At 28.5% G+C, this 21,107-nt stretch overlaps 3 protein-coding genes across 17 annotated transcripts; 1 reads left to right on the plus strand and 2 right to left on the minus strand.

Annotated features, from left to right (window-relative positions):
- Window positions 1-602: 602 nt before the first annotated feature.
- LOC116433234 (uncharacterized) lies at window positions 603-6,672 on the minus strand. 6 transcript variants are annotated; one of them, XM_031991124.2, is made up of 8 exons: window positions 6,447-6,672; window positions 6,205-6,338; window positions 5,710-5,952; window positions 5,188-5,572; window positions 4,709-5,096; window positions 4,505-4,627; window positions 4,208-4,340; window positions 603-4,121 (listed from the first exon to the last, which is right to left on the minus strand). In XM_031991124.2, the coding sequence occupies exons 3-8, from the start codon at window positions 5,949-5,951 to the stop codon at window positions 4,073-4,075; spliced, it is 1,320 nt and encodes a 439-aa protein (XP_031846984.1). In that variant the 5' UTR covers window position 5,952; window positions 6,205-6,338; window positions 6,447-6,672; the 3' UTR covers window positions 603-4,072. The 6 variants fall into 6 exon arrangements, with proteins under 6 accessions (XP_031846984.1, XP_031846982.1, XP_031846983.1 ...); XM_031991122.2 differs by having other exon boundaries at window positions 6,420-6,672; XM_031991123.2 differs by lacking the exon at window positions 6,205-6,338.
- A 1,341-nt stretch (window positions 6,673-8,013) lies between these two features.
- Window positions 8,014-12,584, plus strand: LOC116433236 (Golgi to ER traffic protein 4 homolog). The gene is made up of 6 exons (XM_031991126.2): window positions 8,014-8,174; window positions 8,260-8,338; window positions 8,789-9,023; window positions 9,089-9,227; window positions 9,327-9,467; window positions 9,531-12,584. Exons 1-6 carry the CDS (start codon window positions 8,062-8,064, stop codon window positions 9,778-9,780), a joined length of 957 nt encoding a protein of 318 aa, XP_031846986.2. The 5' UTR covers window positions 8,014-8,061; the 3' UTR covers window positions 9,781-12,584.
- A 105-nt stretch (window positions 12,585-12,689) lies between these two features.
- Window positions 12,690-21,014, minus strand: Shmt (serine hydroxymethyl transferase). 10 transcript variants are annotated; one of them, XM_076367122.1, is made up of 7 exons: window positions 17,042-17,067; window positions 14,966-15,152; window positions 14,284-14,477; window positions 13,996-14,207; window positions 13,578-13,902; window positions 13,006-13,502; window positions 12,690-12,929 (listed from the first exon to the last, which is right to left on the minus strand). In XM_076367122.1, exons 1-7 carry the CDS (start codon window positions 17,050-17,052, stop codon window positions 12,763-12,765), a joined length of 1,593 nt encoding a protein of 530 aa, XP_076223237.1. In that variant the 5' UTR covers window positions 17,053-17,067; the 3' UTR covers window positions 12,690-12,762. The 10 variants fall into 10 exon arrangements, with proteins under 10 accessions (XP_076223237.1, XP_031846979.1, XP_031846977.1 ...); XM_031991119.1 differs by lacking the exon at window positions 17,042-17,067 and adding an exon at window positions 16,327-16,405; XM_031991117.1 differs by lacking the exon at window positions 17,042-17,067 and adding an exon at window positions 16,327-16,381 and having other exon boundaries at window positions 14,966-15,141.
- Window positions 21,015-21,107: the final 93 nt, after the last annotated feature.

Genomic DNA, 21,107 nt, shown 5'->3' on the forward strand with positions numbered 1-21,107 from the left:
ACTTGTTAAATCCATTGCACGATATTGCAATATCCATTTCACCGAACAGTAAACGAATCACATTATTAAAGCCAAGAATCATTGACTGCGACAAAGTTAATTTCTCGACCCACGTTCTCTTTTCCTGCGACTCAACGTGTACTGCCCACAGTTAAAATCCTAATTTCTCTCATCCCCCCCCCCCCTCCCTTTTTCTCAGCTTTCTGTTTTCTTTTGCTTCGCCTACATCCTGTAGAAAGATCGTTCAACGCAAACGTACACACACAATCGCACGTGTCCATATAAAAGTTTGCTATTTCATAGCCGAAACTTTACACTCATCGAATCCGTGTGCGAACGGGATTCGTGCATTCATCCGTTTCTTTTTTTTTTTTACACGCTCGGTACGCGAATTCATTGTTTATATTCAAAAACGTTACAGTCCGCAACTTGATAATATCGAGCAGGAAGGAAACATTTCACCGTCGCAGATATGCGCATATAACAATTGAATTTAAAACGATTTCTTTTAGTAGTTTCTTTGTCTTTTCACAACCGAAATAAAATGCATTTCATCAAAAGACATCAATGAGATAACACATAATAGTTTCTTTTTTTCTCTCTTTTCTTCATATTTTTTTTTATCACGCATTCGCGGTTTCCAGAGGTAATCTCGTTTTTTGTTTTTTTTTTTTGCTTTTTTTCTAAATAATTATTAGCGCGCGAAGAGAAAATTTTGAGCATCAGTTCCAAGTCACACCGTAAAGACTTTGTTTTTCTCTTAGTAATGCAACTTGTTCACGATTTAGTGATACATTCCTCAGAACGAATCGATCAATGATTTTTTTTATTGACACGCACCCCACATGTTGCCAATTCTGCCTATGGAGCTTATTCGTTATTACAAGTCTCAACATCGTTCACTTTTTCTACCGAATAATATTACACTTAATAACAATATACATAGTAGGAAGCAAAATTGAACACATACGCTCGGAATCGTCAATGTAAATAATATTGTATTCATTGCTTGAATATGTAGCATAAGAGAACAAAATGTTTGAATGTTTTCCTTTTTAGGAAAAACTTAACCAACGAACAATATCATATCTCAGGAATGATAACGCAAAAAGTACTGCAAAATTAATGAAAAATTGACTGCACATTCAGTCATTTAGAACTTCAGGATAATTACTGACTAATGGAAAATAAAAGAATAGTAGATACCTATACGGAAATATTATTTTCTATAATAAGGAAAAGATTGTGAATATCAAACATTTCACTCGTTTTTTACACTTTACATTCGAACACTGAATAAAATAATGTTTACGCGAAAATTCTATGCACGCGTTCAGTTTTTCCCTTCACTGTACGTTCAATCTATTTTTACAAATAAATAATAATTCGTTTAATACGAATTTCAAGACAATCATATATATATACAAGTTTAATGTTTCACTAGAAAAATCTGTCATGGCTACGATTACTTTAATCAAATATTTCACTAATATACAGAGTGTTTCGCAAAGAACATGCCACCTGTAAAATTATGTCTACGTATTGCCAATAATAAGTATAACTTTCCAGATTGTACTATTTTATTGCAATAATGCAAGATTATCGTAAAAGGAGTAAACAGTTTCAATGCTTTGTGCAAAAAGATTTATTCAAGATATCGAGAGACACGTTGAGCCAAACCATAGGTGCGCTCTTAAATTAAAAAAAAAATACTAATTTTAATGTAAACTTTTTCAATGTATAAATTGACAAACAATTTTCCACTTGTTAATTGATCAACATGAAATCCCAATGTAACACCCTATGACCTTTTTCATGAGGGTGTTATTTAAAAAATAAGATTATTTACCCCCTCTATTTCTTTAAATATAACAAATTTAAAACAGCGTATCACGGACTCTATTACTCCCATTAATAAAGACTTGTTAAAGCGTATTTAGCAAGGATTAGACTAGAGTAAATTGATGTGATCCAAGAGTTATATTTATTAGGAGGAATAGAGCGTATCAACATCACCATTCGATTATTGTGAGATACCACATTCGCAGACAGATCACTATCTCGGTTAGGCAGGTTGTTGATCGAAGACAATAATCAAGCGAACGGTTCCAACAAATACTCGTACCGTGAAAATTCATCCAACTTGCTGAAAGACCAAACTCAAAACCTTCAAACCTGTCTCGATGAGAGTAACCGACGCATCGGAAACGTACCCCTAACAGAAAATAGCAACGACGAACTTTAAGATCAACTATAATCAGTAACTTGGCTGATTGGAGGTAAATTTGCCCGAGTTTATCGTTGCCGAAGATTGGCTTTTAGGAAACTAACAATAATAAAATATCAATGTTTGGGATTACTGACTGTGGAATGTTTTAGAAGAAAATTTCTACTTCAGTCCTCGTCAAAATATCAAAGATTTGATAAAAACAGTAACTTTGATACCACTAGAAGTGGCGTATACAGCGGTAGACGAGTAATAAAAGCGAAAAAGGACCGACTGAAAACGTGTACGTACACGAGAAGTGATCGTTTCGAATAATTTATTAAATTCTTTTTAGGAGAAACAGGCTAAATGAGCAAAAAGGTAAATGAATTTTGAGATCTATTCAAATAAACTAACATTATTGCAATTAATATTTAATTACGTAATAATGTGTAAAAGAGAACAATGCTTACACATAATACACTCACATATCAAAAATATCGGTTACCATATTATAAGAAAAATATTAATTTCTTATGATATGTTTCTCATTTTAAAGCCATTTGAAAAAATCTGTTTTTCATGATGCACTCTGTATAATGAACGTTAGAAGATTCAAAAAGTAAATAGTATAAACTCAAATGATAACAAGAATTATAATCATATATTTATAATTTCATAGTTAAGGTATTCTCAACTATGAATAAGTATCAATTATTTCAGATGTAAACAAATTTCATTTCTAAACATCATTTAAAATTTTAATATGCACCTGACCCTCGATTTACGCAAAACTCCGTTGCACGTGGATTCGATTTACATGAATAAAAATCGCGTACAGTCTGTCGGTACAAGAAAAAACAAAATATTGGAAATAAAAGCTGGTATAAGTTTGAAAAATACATATTTATTCCACATAGCTTAACAAAAAGTTAATAATAATGATATTTCAGAAAACAAACACATTTTATACGATATGTTACTAAATTCAGATCGCGCATAAAAAGTATTGCGTAAATAGTGTTAAAAAACGTGCCGCTTAAATCGAGGGATGAGTGCATATAAAGTTCTTTTATAAAAGGTTTTTCGTAACCGAAAATGTAGAACAAAATTTTTTTATAAGCAGTTTCATTTTTGAGAAAATTTGGATTTAATGGTAGTGTGTAAGCACCAAAATTGTTAGAACAATCTAACTTTAACTATAATAAACGAAATATGCAAACATAAGCAAAATTGCAAACAAAATTTTCACAAAAATGAAGTCTATTACAAAAACAATTTATTCTATATTTTTAACATATTTTCATTTAGAAATATAACCCTCACTTTCTGATTATACGTTAAATTACGAAACACCTTCTATAAATTCATAAATAATATTCACAATGTCTATAAATAATCTTTATGATATATCAATTATTAGAACACAAATGGTGACTTATTAAAATAATATATAATAACAAAATATAAATGCTGTTCTATAACACTTCCAAGTTGCAAATTATGTAATAATTTGCCAATAATTCAAAATTAGCTAGTCATTATTATCAACTAAGCCCCATAGGCAGATCGTAAAGACTCATGAAAAATTATAGCAACAAAGTAAAGCTGTTTTGTATCTGAAATAATGGTATGAGTTTCGATTGACTATATATAATTTTGTTCACTACCCACATTTATCACAGTCCACGCATGACTCATTTTGTCTCTTAGTATTTTGAGGTCCTAAACGCCAACAACATTTGAGCAATCCTTCGGGTGATTTAAAGATAAAACACCCATCTAACCCATAAACACCACATGACTAGGACATCATAAAGCGCAAAGATAGAACCTGGTCTGACACTTAAAAAGCGAAGACATTGTTTAGTCTAGCTTGCGTTGTTCGCACAAGTCTTCTAAACCTCCAGCCTTTCTGCATAAAAATTATAACTCTTTATTTGATATCTCTAGTCATGTAACGAGGGTATATTTATAACACAAACCATATGAAATACTTACAATGACGGGAGATAAGGTGTACCCGTATGATCTAGTCGATGTTTATCTTCACTTTTCCAGCTTGAAACAGGAATTTGTGGAGGTGGCAGAAAACTTCGTAATGACTGCACCAGCTGTATAGTATCAACCAGTGCTGTAATAAAATAAATGATGAAATATACATATGTTTCGTTAACTGATGTAATGGAACAAAATTTTGAAAACAGTATTCGCGAATCATGCATTAATATAACAATGTATAATACAACATTATCACATTGAAAAATTGATTATAGTAAATTAAATGGTTTCTTTTACTTTTTTGCAAAGCTTCTGATTGCTTTCCATAAGGTTTACACATTGCAGGACGTACACAAGCCTTCATTCGTGCCATATTTTTCATAACTTCAGCAAAAGCCCTAACTATTTTCTCTTGTCCACCTGTGAAATAATGAAATTTAAATAAATATAAACTATAATCATATTCACTATATTTTATAAACACTGTGGTTTACTAACTACCTTCTGAGTTTGTAGATGACCGAGATCCTTTCTCATTTTCCAAAGGCCAAGCTCCATTATGTAAAGCTAACAAATCCTTATTTGCATTTCCTATCCCTTGTAAGTTACCTAAACCAAGTCCAGTGAGATTGTCCAAATTATCCAAATTTGTTCTTAAGAAATCCGTTAATTTATGATCAGTCATTGAAATTGTAGGTACTAAAGATTCATAATGTTGTTTTCCAGTGGCAACTTTTTTTTCTTGTGACACAGGTCGATGTGGAATATTTAATGATGGACGGCTTGGAGGACGTTGAAGATTTATTTGATTTCCAGCACCTCTAATTTCTGACAAATCCGTAGTAGATCCTCCTCCCATATGAGTATTTGGATTAGCACCACTTAAGGTCTATAATAAAGATATAAAATATTATTAAATTTCAGGTATTCAATAAATAATAAATTTCCAGACAAATTAATCAAAATGCACGTATACTTACTGCTTGAAAATCTGTATTATGAGGGAAACTACTACGTAAAAGAGAAGCAGTTGTTTCATTGTCTTGGATATACGTTGGTGGCATATGTCCCATTTTTTGAGTTAGTTCCAATTGATTTTTATAAAAGCGACACGCAGGATTTGGACAATTTTGTACCACTTCTACTATAAATTCTTTTTCCATACCAAAACATTCTCTTCCAATAGTGTATGATTCCATAACAGCTCTAACTGTACCCTCTAAGCCCAAATGTAAACCATGTGGACCATTCATGTGCTTTAACATCACAGCATTCGCAAAATGTTCATAGGGCAATATTATCTTTCCATTTTCTCTAAGGACTAGCCTACCCTGAGAGTCCAAAGCTATTCTTGATGCCATCATCCTGTTTATATGTTATAATACACATTATAAAAATACTATGGAAATTTAAATATTGCATTAAATAAAAAGTTTTCTATAATGAGAAAATACAAATAAAAGTTTTATTATATATATAAATTTTAAATTATGTATCCTTACTGCAAATAAGCACCACTTGGGATCATAGATGCATCCTTGAACTCGGAAAAACATTGAAGAAGTTCGATGCTTGAATTCCAACCTTTATTTTGAAGATATGCTTGTAATAACATGTACATCTTCTCCGTAACATAACCAGCACTACTAGGTGCACCAGGATAACCAGAACCTCCGCCTGGTGGTCCCATTTCGGTTTGCATACCTTTGGCAACTATATTTTTCATAGTTTCTGCCAAGTCCATTCTATACAAAGATAATCATTCAATTTAACATTTTTCAATAAGCACACAATAATAAATTTCAAAACTAAAAACATTAAATCATAAATAAAAGGAATGACTAAAATTAATAAATTGGTAGATACAGTAACTTTATATCAGCATTTATTAAAGTGTCATCATTTTCTAGCAATCAAAATTACAAAATTTTCTAACTTGAGTAATTAATTTCTACAAAAATAATCGAAAAAAAAATTACAATGTACAGTAACCGTACCGATGCTAATTGACACAGGTAATAAAAAGGGATCAGGAAAATACGTGTAGGTTGCCAGGGTAGCAAGCTTGGCATTTTAAAAGTCCATGCATATTCGAATCCTCCGGCCATTGTTATTTTCGGGATGAAGACGTCTAAAGAAACGATAAAAAAACACTGATGCGAGCCACCGCCCCCCTTTAAAAACGGGGGGAATGAACGATTTAGACACTCACCCCGCACCAAGCACGATTTTCACTCACTTGAAGTGCAACCGGGAACGCTACAGGGTCCGTATATCATCCTAATCGCCGTTACTTGACATACCCTCATTAATGATTCTTCTTACATTTGCAAATAACATAAATCGCGATAATTATTTCCGCAAGGATTATTTACGTTGCTGGCCGCCAGGGGCGCATTGCCTTCATGATTTTTAGCGTATCCGTTCCGTTGCGTATGTATATATTACACCTACGACACTTCAGCGCTTACGCGACGCTACTTCGCGCATTTATCAATACATTTTACTTTTTGCAATTGATATTGTTTGAAAGCTTTTCAATATTTTGTGCCAAATCAAGCGAGAGTAACATATCAGTTGCGACATCTTCATTGAATATACTTTTTTAATAAACACGAGGTTTATGTAATTTACTAAAATACACTTTTGTATTTCTATTATAAACTACGCTTTTCGATGTATGAAAATTATATCATGTATGTACATGTGTACACGCATGTGTGCATTGCGTACACCTGACATATATATGTACATATTGGATAGCTTTAATTGCTAGTACAATCTAAATCAAAATTAGGCAGTATATTTCTTATTACTTATTTACACTTATTTATATTCTAAACTATATTCGAGATACCTTTCTTTTTTTTAGTATCCATATAGGCAAACAATAATTATATAAATTATGACAGAAAGATGACTTAAAAGGATACGAGATAGCAATGCGTATTTATGTATAGATTTGTGTAAGATTAAAAATAAAGAACTTTTGAGATTTAAAGAGATGATTATAAAAAATAATAAATAAATATTTTACGTGTATTACATTATTTTTGTAAACTACTGATATCTAAACAGTATGAATCCTTTAATATTAAAATATAATGTGTATTTATAAATTCTACATATAATTTATGTATTTAAATTCATAATTACAGTAATGTAGTTTTTATTATTAGAATGAAAATTACATATATACATAAGTATACACGTAGAATAAACGATTTTCTAAAGTTTAATGTGATAAAACGTTTAATAAAGTTTTATGAGGTTTTTATTTTATTTATAAAAATAATTAAATATTTTAAAAAGTGAATTACATTTTCAAAACAAATCGAGTAGAAGCCTTTTTATATAACTTTTATTTATGATGAAAATGAGAAGTGCTCATCATTATTTAATTGTTGAAACAAATCTTGTTTTAATCAGAAATAATATATTTATAGATAACAATATATTTTCTACTATGAACAAATTGTTAAAGGAATATTAAAACTTTTAAAAAAATTACTTCAGGAAAAATATTTTATTAATTAAAAAATTCTACCTAACAATATTTTATCTTATTTCTAAAAGTAATATAATTATTTTGGGTGCAAGTAGTAAGTAGATTTGATAGTATTAAAAAGACAAATTTCTATTTAATTTCAATTTCAGAAAATTAATTTATAAAAATCTGTATTTATATACACATTTAGTTTATTTACACATATAACATATTATTTTTTTTATATATGTATGTTTTTTGTGTACGCAGTTAATTTCATGAAAAGGAAAATTTAAATTTAAAATGCTTTCCGACAATGGTACCAATTGTAAAAGCAGAAGAAAGAAATATTTCAAACAGCGTAAACATGGCCTCGCGGTACGATCACGGTGTTCAGCGAATTTTAGCAAAATTAGAAGCGTCTATAAATTCAGAAAATTTTTATGAGGCTCATCAAATGTATAAAACTTTATATTCTAGGTGAGCTAATAATATAATTAGTCGACATCATCAAAGAACTCTTTTAGTGCAATCGTCGATATGATTGCTTAACCTCTTCTTCCAGATATCTTGGACAGAAAAAGTATTCGGAACTTTTGAATTTACTATATGAAGGATCTACAATTTTGTTACAACATGAACAAGTATGTAATGTAATTTATCGCGTTTCTTTTTTATAAATGTTATAGGTATTTTTCCAAAGCAAATACTTTTCAAATGAATATTATCTTCATTATCAAGTGCTTCTTACAAATTTTATTCTCGAACGATCTATATTTAAATTTTACTATCTGTCGTCATTAAACGTAGTATACTTTATTCTTCATATTGTTACAGAAACATTATAAAATAGTTTATTTTTTTAGTAACTGTATAAATCTAGAATATTCTAGAGACTATTATACTAAATCGTTCACTCGCATTTTTATTTATACATATGTATAGTATATATGTATATATATGTGTATATATATCTAATGTCAACACAGTATTTACATAGCATTTTACAATAAAATAAATTATATATGACACATATATTCTATGATAATATATGAAATAAAATATCTAATACAAGAAATCATTATCCATTGCAGTATGCCAGTGGAGCAGATTTAGGAATTTTATTTGTAGATGTTTTAATACGATCAGAAACGATACCTTTTGAACATTATTTTAAAAAAATTACTAATTTATTCCGTTTGATGAGCCCTTCATTGCCTGAAAGAGATACATTTGTACAATCTGCTCTTCGATGGAGCACAAGGAGTACAGAATATAAGACAGGTCATCCTGATTTACATCAAAAACTAGCACAAGTATTTTGGAAAGGTAATTAATGAGAAAGGAATATCAGTAATATTTTATTATTAAAAATTAATTATAACGTATTTTAGAAAAAAACTATATAATGGCAAGACAACATTTTATACATAGTAAAGATGGAACAGGATGTGCAGCAATGCTTGTGGAATATCATCAACAACGTGGTTACACGAATGAAATAGATCTTTTTATTGCTCAGGCTGTCTTGCAGTAAGCATATGTGCTATTCCTTTTATACGGACAAAATTTATAATTATATGATAATTCTATGAATTGTATGCTCATATAACGTTATAATTATTTTTTCAGATATTTGTGCTTACAAAACAAAGTAACCGCACAGGAAGTTTTTAATTCTTATACTTCGCGACATCCGAAACTAAATTGTGGTCCACCATACCCCCTTCCATTATTAAATTTTTTATTTTTTTTATTAAAAACAATTGATAGGTAAGTGCAAAATAGGAGTTACTAATTTGTGTACTTCATGTACTTATAATTAAACTTTTTCAGTGGTAAACGTACTGTATTCACAGTACTTTGTCAACAGTATCAGACATCTATAGATAGAGATCCATGTTATCCACACTACTTAGATAAAATAGGGCAGTTGTTTTTTGATATCCCATCTCCACGCCCATGCAATGAAGGACTACTTGGTTCTATTTTACAATTATTTGTTAACAATCTAGAAGATGAAGACTCGGATGATGAACAGAGAAATAAAGCTTCAACTTCACATGCAATACAAGAACTCGACTGATCAAAAGTTAGACGTCACTGTGCAATGTGATGAAAGTAAATAATAAACTTAAATACATATATTCGTATATATATAGACATACAGATATATGTGTATATATATATATGTATCTATATATACATATGTACGTACATATATATTAATGTCTCACATATTTTCAAAAAATGGTTTATATTATGCTGTCAAATTTTCAAAAGAATGCTGCATTGAAGTAAACTTTTTTAAATAACTTGTATAGATAAAAATTATTTAATCTAAAAATATGTGAGATGTATTACAAGAGGAATTTTTCAAAGTTGTAAGTTTTGCATTCTGAGTAGTTTTTAAATATTCATAGAAAAATGTATTTGAGAAAGATAATGATTTGTCTGCATCTCTTTTCTCCCATTTTTAAGATCTATTTTGATATTATATTTGAAAAGATATATTTAACATCATTAACCTAAAAGTTAAAAATTTATTAATTATACGTGCAACTGAACTTAGACATTGAAAAAAATCCTTAGATTAATTACAATTCGTACATAACAAACATATTTAAAAACAAATTGTGTTTAAGCGTACTTCCTAAGATGGAGATTTATTTTATATATACCTAAACGTGTGAAAAATAAACATGACATGCATATTTAGTTTCAAAACAAGATTGCTTAATAATATATTATTTGTTACTACATCATGAAATAAGCAAAGTAAATTGAACAGTAATAAATATCACAGTAACAAGTAAAAAATTTATTTATTAAATACTATACTAATATAAACACGTATGTTTCAAGTTTCAGTAAAAATGATATATTTAGTTAATACAAGGAAATTAATGGTCATGATTCTATAATAAAGCACTTTTTAGTACTAAGAAGTATGATATACTATTATTGTGTATTGGATGAAGAGAATACAGAAAAGAACATTACAAAATTGTAAACTTGCAATAAATATATACATATACTAATGTATATTCTATATGCGTTTATGTATATTCTTATACAGATGCATAAGAGTGCACAGAATATTCTTTCATCATAAATATAAAAGCTTATTTTTTCATAATTTATAAATGCAAAAGATATTGTACAAGTATGCGATGCACTAATTATTATAAAAATTTGTGCACGTTAATTTTATGCTGAACATGAACATGTGGTTTCTCTTCTGAGTTTAAACAGATGATATGTAATTGTTTAATTTTCCATATTATTGCATAGTATTTCAAAAGTAAAAATTTATTAAATTCATATGGCACAAACACTAACGTTTACAGTTACATGATTATTTTTAATTATAAATGAAATTCAGAAGTAAAGTATTAAAATATTAAGTACAGTGGGATCCCTGTATAGACTCGCGCTACAAAGTCCAAATAGATTTACAAATTACTATCTTATTAATTGAGATAGTCCCAAGGATCACCATAATTAATAATTTTTTGAAATATTATGTCACTTTTTACCATTTCCGACGGCGTGGCTTAGTAGCTAAGTCTTTTAAATGTACCCTCGTAAAGGTTTAGAAATAATGCAGTGGCGTGAACCTTTACAAAAGTCTTACTGTATATAAAATATTGAATTTAATAATGAAAATGAACTTCACATACCTATATGTACTAAATGTATTTTATTTTATTTCAAAATTTATTCAAACAAAATAATTATAGGATATTGAATGTAGTACTCAAAAGGAAGGAAAAATTAATTAATATAACTTCAAAAATAATTTTTTAGTATTAAATGTGAGTTTTTGTTTCCAAAGAGGAATATAAATTATTTACAAGAACTTATCTTGCTACAAGAATATATGTAAATAATTAGATTCTTTGTTACTTTCACAAAATACTTACTAGCGGAACATCACACTGTACATAGAAGGATGTGACCTTTCTTTTATGTCTATTATACATTTCTAGTAATTCAGAATTTTTCATTAACACCTATATAAGTGAGTACATTACACTGTTCTGAGATTGAAGTATTTAATTAAAAAAAGTAAAACTAATCATTCGGGACAAACATGAAAATTTAGTTAGTTATCATGTTCCTGATTAAAATCTAATGAACATAAAAACGCAAGATCTTATTCTTTATAAATTAAGTGTAAACATTTTTTCATTGTGAAAGTTACATTATTAGTATCAATATGTGACTCTAATTTCATTGAAATTTTAATGAAATATTAATTGCAAAGTAAAAATATGCAGTTTTACAATAAAAATCTATGGAAAGTTAATAATACGCATGATTGTATTAATAAAATAATTCAATTTAACCAAATTTTTACTTGAAAAAGGTAAGCAACAAATTCCAATAAAGATATTTATATTGACGATTGATGCAGATCATTTCCATTTTACAAGAAAAAGTAAAATGAAGAATGAAACAATAAACAATTAGAAATCCTTTCTACATGTATAATTGTAGGAATGAGATAGTAAACATAAAGTATTTATATCTGTATAAACAAAGTTATATGAAAAGATTTTTTAATCTTTTGTTAATAGTAATTTGTACAAATAAACATAAAAAGTTGAGACATTTGTATAAGATACACCTACATACAGTTGCAATAATATATGTATATGTTACTACAAAACCTAAAAAAAGGGATATAAAATCTAATATACTACATGAACAGTGCAATATTGTAATTCATATAATCTAATATTTTAAAAATGTAATTAATCATTTTGTTGTATTCAGTTTCCTAATGTACTCGTAACAAATGGCTTTTTTTAAGTAATTTATATTTGTAAAATATTGTGTCTATAAATACATATTTAACATTAAATTTAATAATGTATCTGTAATCCTTGTCAAATAATTAAGTATTGAACAAATATATTGTCACTGGTAGTTCTTTCTACAAAACTACTTAAAAATAAATTCATAAAAAAAGATTATGTAAACACAAAATATATAATAATGGATTTATTATGATATTAGATTAATATAAAAATTAGTATAAAAAATAAACGATGTCATGTGATTAATATGTTTCATGGCCTGGTATGGGAAATTGACTGCAGAATGTTTCTACTTTTTTCTTTAAAGTTGCAACTTTTTGTTTTGTAGATTCATCAGTGCTCAGTACTTTTTTAAAGTCAACAAGTTTAGGTCCAGAAATCTTTGTTACTTCCTTGGCAAGTAATAAAGCTACAACATTAAAAATAACAATAACACATTTCTACTATTGTTTATATTATAATTGTTTACTTTAATATTGATATACCTTCGTGTATAAAATCAACAACTTTATCAATATCTTCTTCGACCAAACCACGAGTAGTTATTGCTGGAGTGCCTAATCTAATACCACTACAATTCACCGCACTTTTATCACCGGGTACAGTATTTTTATTGCAGGCAATAGAAACATCTTCTAAAATTTTTTCTGCTTTCGCTCCTGTAAGACCTACAGGTCGTAAATTTACTAGTAACATATGTACATCTGTACCATCTGTACTAATTTTGTAACCATATTTTTGAAGTCCAGAACAGAGTCTCTTTGCATTAGCTACAATTTGTTTTTGGTATTGAAGGAATTCTGGAGTTTTAACTTGCTTCATTGCTGTTGCAATGCCTGCAATTGCATGGTTGTGTGGACCGCCTTGTAATGAAGGAAATACTGCATTATTAATCTTATCCTCAAAATCATACATAACTTTTTCTCCTTTCTCTATACTTTTAACTCCTTTACGGTAGAAAATTACACCAGCCCGAGGTCCTCTGAAAATTAAGATATTTAATAACAATTACATTTACCAGATTCGATGGACATTCAATTGAAATTAAACAAATTACCTTAAAGTTTTATGAGTAGTAGTTGATACAATATCGCTATATTCAAATGGACTGGGAATTACTTGAGCAGCAACTAAACCTGATATATGAGCCATATCACTAAATAAATAAGCATTATTTTCATTTGCTATTTCCCTGAAACGCTTGTAATCTAAACATCGACTATAACAGGATACACCAGCTATTATAACTTTTGGCTTAAATAATCTCGCGTTTTCAGCTAACTTTTCATAATCAATTAGACCAGTTTGAGGGTCCACTTTATACGGCATTGATTCAAAAAATATTGATGTTGCAGAAACTTTTTTAACTACATTAAAGAAACCTAAAAGATACAAAAGGAAACTTGTCAAATTTATAGCAGACCATAAGAATATATAAAAATTTTTGATAAATTAATATAAAATCTTGATATTACCATGAGTAAGATGACCTCCATCAGGAAGATCTAAACCCATTATACGATCATGGGGCTGCATTAAACCAGTATAAACAGCAAAGTTAGCTGGACTTCCTGAATATGGTTGTACATTACATCCCCATTCCTCTGGATTTAAGTTAAATGCTTCTAAAGCACGTTTTTGTGCTAACAATTCAATTTCATCAATATATTCATTTCCTCCATAATACCTAAAAAATACAAGCGCATATAAAAATATAGAAAATGTATTCACAATTTTAAAAAAATAATAAAACAAAAATATACCTATGTCCAGGTAGACCTTCGCTGTATTTATTATGAAGACATGAACTTAAGCATTGCAATACACTAAGGGATGTAAAATTTTCACTAGCAATCAATTCAAGACTACATGTTTGTCTTTTTTTCTCTTTCTCCATCAATTCAAAAAGTTCTGGGTCTGTTTCCCAAACATTTTTATGGATTACACTAGTCATGTTCTATATTAAAAATAATAATTTTTAAACTTACATAAAACAGTTACTTTGTATGGAAAAGATTACAAATAAATGTACTCAAACATCAATTATTTATTTTAACAATGCATCTTGTATTTTCATATTGCTTCTTTTTTAAAAGAATCTTACAATCTACTCATTTATTTCATGAAGTTCAAAGGATATTAACTGGTACCCTATTGTACACTGTATTAATACAATTAGGTTTTATTTATTGAAGGATACTTATATTATATCTAAAGCACGAATGAAAAGCAATTATATAAAATCTAATCCTATTATTTCATTTGTTTTAATTAATAATTTTTTAAATTTAATTTAACGAAATTATACAAATCTTAATGAAAGTACTATATCATAATATCATTCATTGAGTTAATTTGTTCTATTTAAAATGCAACATTTCGACAAAATTAAACAAAATATATTTTCAAAGGATCTATATATATATACATATATATTTCACTTACGGATTTTGAAATGCAACAGGTGCACGAAAGGTATAGGTTACGATTTGAAACTCGAAATACTTCTGGAGGGAATCTTCGGATAACATGTTCTTTTATACATCGAGTTTGACTGATTAGCAGATTTTCAACCAATTGAAAGCTGCGCTGATTTAAACTGGACCAATTCCGAAGCATTGCTAAACGTTTCCTAATTCATTATATATAAACATTACATGCGTAATTTGATTGTAGATTTTTTTTTAGTATTCAAGAGTATTTGAGAATTTGTTATCAATTTAATATTGAAGAATTATTATTCCTGTTCTCAAGGAAACGTAAAATCAAATGTAATGTAATTTGATGTAAACATAAATTTGAACTGTTTTTTTACTTCTCTAAAGAATGCACAAGAAAAATAAAAGTATAAGAGTTAAAAAATAAGTCCTTTCTCTGTTACTTTGAAATAGGTACAATAATTCAAGTAATTATTATTAATAACTGATATTAATAATAGATATAACTGTACTTTGATATTGTGTATCGTATTCTATAAATGATGTCACTTGTTATTCACTATAATTCTTCTATTTATAACAAACAATACGAACAGATGTTACGTATCTCCATTAACAGCACTGATTTGAAAGTAGTTCATGAGAGATGTACTTTCTTTCGTTATGTACAAAGTTTGTATGTTCGTATCGCGTTTCATACCGGTCAATCCAGTCCAGTTTTATCAAGACCTTTTGAACGTTTTTTTCTTATCGTTTTACACAAAACGAAATTTCGAATATTTCCGATACGCTCTGTTCTTCTTCAATGTTACTCGAGTAACGAAATACAGAACAGATATCACAAACATACAATAAAAATGAACGCTTTAAAATAATTAAACAATATTATTTAATAAGAATTATATTACAGAACATAATATATTTGCGTTACGCTGAAAAATTATTTCATTCATTGATAAAAGTGTTTATTTTCTTGCACTTGCATTTATCATGTTTTGCATGAAAAAAACATATTTTGATATCGTATATATATACATATATATGTTTTCCAGTAAATTGCAGTAAGAAACGCAGTAAATGTCAGTGAAATAATAACATAACATCTGATATTGTATGTATCTATTTAAGAATTAAAAAATACACTTTTGCTTGATTAGTTAGAGCAAACGGGAATTGGAGAGTTAGAGGATGCTAGGAAAAGAAAATAGGTTGTGCAAGGTTTGTGGTTAAGAGGAAAACTGGAAACACGTATCAGAGATGCATAGACAGAGGAATGCGCAGAGGCTGATAAGGATGGAAGAATGAGAGTGGAGTAATCTTAAGTAACAATTAAGAAATAAGATCAAAAAGAAAGACATAAGTCAGTACTGTCGATGAAGCAAGCAAGAATAACCGGTGGGGGCAACATAGCTCTAAGTGCTGTTGCCGATTACGTTATCGATACATATCGATAACATAAAAATACTATCGATAATTCAGTATATCGATAATATCAAAATATTATTGACAATTAAATGTATCAAAAATATCATTCAAAATGAAAAAACAAACATTTTATGTTCACTTATAGTACGCAAATAATTATTACAAAAAGCAAGATTAAAACAATATTAGAAAAGTAATTTTTATATTTTAATAACGATAACAATAAGAATAACACTATAATAATATATCAATTATCATATCCATTACATTGTATCAATTGTTTGAATTTAGAAGATATTAAAACTTTCTCAATGTTAATGATTATGACTTTCAAATATTTATCTATATGAGCATCCTCTATTCTGACAAATTGTTTTCTAAAACAGGCCAAAATCTTTCTAGCAGATACACAAGGTTACTGCCGAAGGTTACTGTTATTTTCGATAGTAAATTTCAACAGGAATATATAAACTTGGTCGATACAGTTATTAAGCGTTATATTTTTATTTATTCTTATTTTGCTTAACAATATATTATAATTAGCAATATTATCAATAAAAACTATTGTACTGAACAGCTTCTTGAAACCTGTTATTCATTATAGGTTTGAATTGTTCATATAGTTTTTGATTTAGATACGCAGTTTAGCAATACGTACTTACGAAACATAACAGTATATGATAAGATCCAGGAAAAACACAAGGAAGTAGTTTGTCAAACAAATTTTGTTCGGTTGGCGGTAACAACTTTATTATAAAACGAGATCTTTAACATAATTATTGTTTAATGCTTTATTCAGAAAGTAGCATAGTATTCGTTAAAATAATCTCGAGACCTTAATTAAATCGTGTAGTTGAAAGTACATGGCTGATCGTTATCAAACAAAACAAAACATTGAGTCACAAATCATTTGTATAGTTTATAATCCATATGAAATAGTGCAACTTGAAAAAATATTGTTGACTCTTTACAAACACATATTGTTGTATTATAATTATTTATATCACTTCACACGACATTATCGATATTGCAGAAAATATATTTAGAAGTAGATACTCTCCTTAAGAACGTATTTAATTTTCACTTAATTGAATATACTTTTTAGCGTTGTTAATTAATTATACTATAAAAACCTGCTACGCTGATAGCTGTGATGGAGTTAAAAATATCATGAAACGTGGTTGTAATTTGCGATTAAAAATGCAAAAGAGAATGGATTGACAGTAGATAAGTACATTAAAAGCCATCGATCAGAATAGTAAACAATTTCTACTTAATTTATTTAAAAAATTATGTAATAGTACTGTTACTAGATTTATAGTTCTCCGTACGACAGACGATATTTTCAACATAATCATTATTACCATGAATACTGTTTAAGAAAGTCATTTTAAACATCGTGTAATTGCAGTAACACGGCAGTTGATACGTATAATAATATAATAGGTCACTTAATAAAAGATATTTTAATAATTGCAGAATAAAATGCATTATGTAACGTAACAGATATCTGATAAAACGTACCACTAAAAAAAACAACATTCTTACACAATATAATTGATTAAATTCGAAGAAAATATCTACAGTTTTTTTTAAGTTTTCCATCAGTTTTATCCAATACATGCTTCGTGAATAACTAAAACAGATTTTTTGATAACAACGAATTTGCACAAAATAAATAACAAGTAACTTCGATGATGATAGGAAAATATTAAATGTTGTGCATAACAACATATTTACAATTTTAGTATTATTTAAGAAGAGTTTTCATGTAATATTTATGTACAAAACTTTCACCTAGAAATGAGGTCATGTGTAACACAATCTTATTTAAATGTTGCTATTATAAATGTAGGTAGCTTTTATAATACTTTAGTATGATTAATTAGTACAGTTTATAAAATATGACTGTTATAATGTACTTCTTTTCTAATACTATACAAGAATAATATTAGAATGTTGGCGTTAATAAAATTAAGACTTGTAAAATCGAATTGCTTGTGTTAGCAATTTCTTTTTATTATTAATTATTTTATTTATCCACACCTGCATTATACCTTTTTTGCCTAGAAAGTAACTATTAGAAAGTTATAAGTAAAATTTATAATCGCAATTAATTAGCCGCTACAAAAATATTGAAGCATGTTTTAAATGCTTAAAAACAAATCATAGAGTGTTGTTGTTCCTCTGCAGGTCATATATGATATATTCTTATAGTTTCATTTTTTATTGCAGAATAATAACTTAAACAATTCTCTTTCTATAAACTGTTTATGATTACATGGAAAAAATACACAGTTGCTATTAATATCATTATAAGTATCCGTACTAGATTCAACTAAAAAATCATTGTCATTATTGATATTTATGGAGAATGTAACAATGACAATGATATATATAATGAATACATATATGTATATATTAACAACAAAATATATTTTATGTTTTCAGAATGTCAAAATTAACATGCATGTTTTAATTTCCTTCCAGTAAAGCAGTCGCGTTTAGGTATGACTTAACAAAAGACATTCTGTCTATTGTAATGTCGCTTCAAATCTACGTCTTACTAAGAATGCGGTCACACATTCACAATGATTTCAATATTATTAGAAAATTTTAATGTTCCGTGTTTAAAAAACACTTTGCATTTTGCGTCACTTGAAACCCTCGGGTTTCTACATTTTTCATTCCCCTCCCCATATAATATTAACACACAAAAATTGGTATCCTGTTTAGAATTATATTTTACACAATGGTAGTGCCAACGATGTTGCAGAAGATACCGAAATTAAATTTGAAAACTGACGTAACTAGCAATAAGATGTGTGTTCAACGTGTAAAACACATACATAATTAAAATCACGGTTTTAAGTAATCAAGCTACCTGTACAAGCACGTTTCGATTTTTACAGAGCATTGCAACATTTCTTCGCAACTCCGCTACCCAACTTACGTCGTTACCACTGTACGCCGCATTGGTTTTTCATGCATTATTATCTTACAGTTGAACTCGCCAATTTTGAAATGTGCTCAAGAAGCGCTCAACGCAGTGAAGTTTGATAATTCTTCTTCACTGTAAAAACTATACTTAATATTGTTTAACTTTAAAGTTACTGTTTGAATTCGTTTACAGTAATTTATTATCCTAAAAAACTAATAGTTAAATAAACTGAAATTCATTTATAGTTTATGTTTCATGTTAAAAGTCAGAACACTCATTTTTTTAACAATGGTAACAAACTAATATTTCAGATGGAAATTTTATTCGTTAAATAAATTGAATAAATTGCTCCACCTTCTTTCAATATTTAATAGCATTCGTAAGTATTTCAGAACTACGAAAGTTAAATGTGTTTTATCGAAAGACTTTCATCACAGTTAAGGCAGAAAAACACTGATTGAAAAATAACTCGTACGCAATAAAGGAATTTTCGTATAATGTTGTGTGGTTAGTACTAGACAGAAAAATATTTGGAAGCAGATTTGTAATATATCATGAATTATAGACAAAACCGTAAAATATTATATAACTAATAAAGCAATATATCTGACAAAAATGAGCATGAAATGAGTTTTCCATTTAAATAATTGTTTAGCTTTTCGCATATTCAATACAATTACTTGTATTTAATGTGCAATGTGTTGAACATTTGCTATACACGACGCGTTTAGTTTATTTCTTAAATTAAAATTCTGCCTCATTAATGTGTTAGTCTACTGTTATATATTTGCAAAGTTTACTAGAATCTCGGTAAAGTATATTAGGAAAAGACGCATAAAACACACACAGACAAAAGAATATATTCAAACGCAAAAGGCTCCAGGGTGTTTGGAAAGCAACTCAAGAATTTAGTTGTAAAACGTTTAAATTTGATATTCCATATATAAATTCTTTATATAATGTTAAACGATTGTTTAGTTACATTTTGTTTTAATGGATCGATACTTACATTTTCATGTATGAACAAATAACACTATAAACAAAACATTAATGTTTATTTTCTCGTAAACATACTTTAAAGTGCAGAATATAAGATTATAGGACGAGTATCAAACTGCGTTTCAAACATCCTGAATATAATATGAAGGAGGAGTGTATAGACAATTCTTTTCTGATAATGAGCTTTAAATATTACATCACGTAGAACAGTACACAATGTGTCTCTTTGGATCTTATTAAATCAATACAAAGATTTTACGTGGCAGGATCAAATAATGAAAATTTAAAAAAAATTGAGCCCTTCTATGAAAGTAATATGATGCTTCATTCATAAATACCTCTTTCATTCCTGACATGAGGATTCTTCATTCTGCGGTTGTAATCCATATTCGCTTTCATAATGAAATATCAGTTTAAAGAAATTCTTGTTCTTGACTGAATCGAATGCATTGAAAACACTGCCTTCAAAAATACTTATAAACGACTGCCATCAAGCGACAAATATATTTACAAATACAAAAATCGATTTCACAGATAGAAGCGTCTAATCCATTGTTGGTGCATAGTGGAATCGATGTTGTGCCATCGATCCAGCCACTACGTAAAATCCCTGTCGATTCGAAAGGGAGAACTTACATGATTCATAAAGCGTCATTGTATGGTCATAACACTCTCTTAATCCATCGTATACAAAGCGTAGATTTACCTTTCGTTAACATGTTCATAATATTAAAACCACGCTCTATCTGCCTGAAGAATCGAATACGCAAACGCATTTCCAACC

Source organism: Nomia melanderi, chromosome 4 (assembly GCF_051020985.1).
Source record: "Nomia melanderi isolate GNS246 chromosome 4, iyNomMela1, whole genome shotgun sequence".
NCBI lineage: Eukaryota > Metazoa > Arthropoda > Insecta > Hymenoptera > Halictidae > Nomia > Nomia melanderi.

Excerpts from the sequence above, each read along its gene's own strand:
- LOC116433234 (XM_031991123.2), bottom strand. The coding sequence starts at position 5,951 with ATGGACTTGGCAGAAACTATGAAAAATATAGTTGCCAAAGGTATGCAA. Across the intron at positions 5,573-5,709 it reads CCAAGTGGTGCTTATTTGCA|GATGATGGCATCAAGAATAG; the intron begins GTAAGGATACAT and ends ACATATAAACAG. Across the intron at positions 4,122-4,207 it reads ACACCTTATCTCCCGTCATT|AAAGGCTGGAGGTTTAGAAG; the intron begins GTAAGTATTTCA and ends ATTTTTATGCAG.
- LOC116433236 (XM_031991126.2), top strand. The coding sequence starts at position 8,062 with ATGGCCTCGCGGTACGATCACGGTGTTCAGCGAATTTTAGCAAAATTA. Across the intron at positions 8,175-8,259 it reads TATAAAACTTTATATTCTAG|ATATCTTGGACAGAAAAAGT; the intron begins GTGAGCTAATAA and ends CTCTTCTTCCAG. Across the intron at positions 9,024-9,088 it reads AGCACAAGTATTTTGGAAAG|AAAAAAACTATATAATGGCA; the intron begins GTAATTAATGAG and ends AACGTATTTTAG.
- Shmt (XM_031991117.1), bottom strand. The coding sequence starts at position 16,366 with ATGTTGCCCCCACCGGTTATTCTTGCTTGCTTCATCGACA. Across the intron at positions 14,478-14,965 it reads CCTGTTGCATTTCAAAATCC|AACATGACTAGTGTAATCCA; the intron begins GTAAGTGAAATA and ends TTTTTAATATAG. Across the intron at positions 12,930-13,005 it reads TGTTGATTTTATACACGAAG|CTTTATTACTTGCCAAGGAA; the intron begins GTATATCAATAT and ends TTAATGTTGTAG.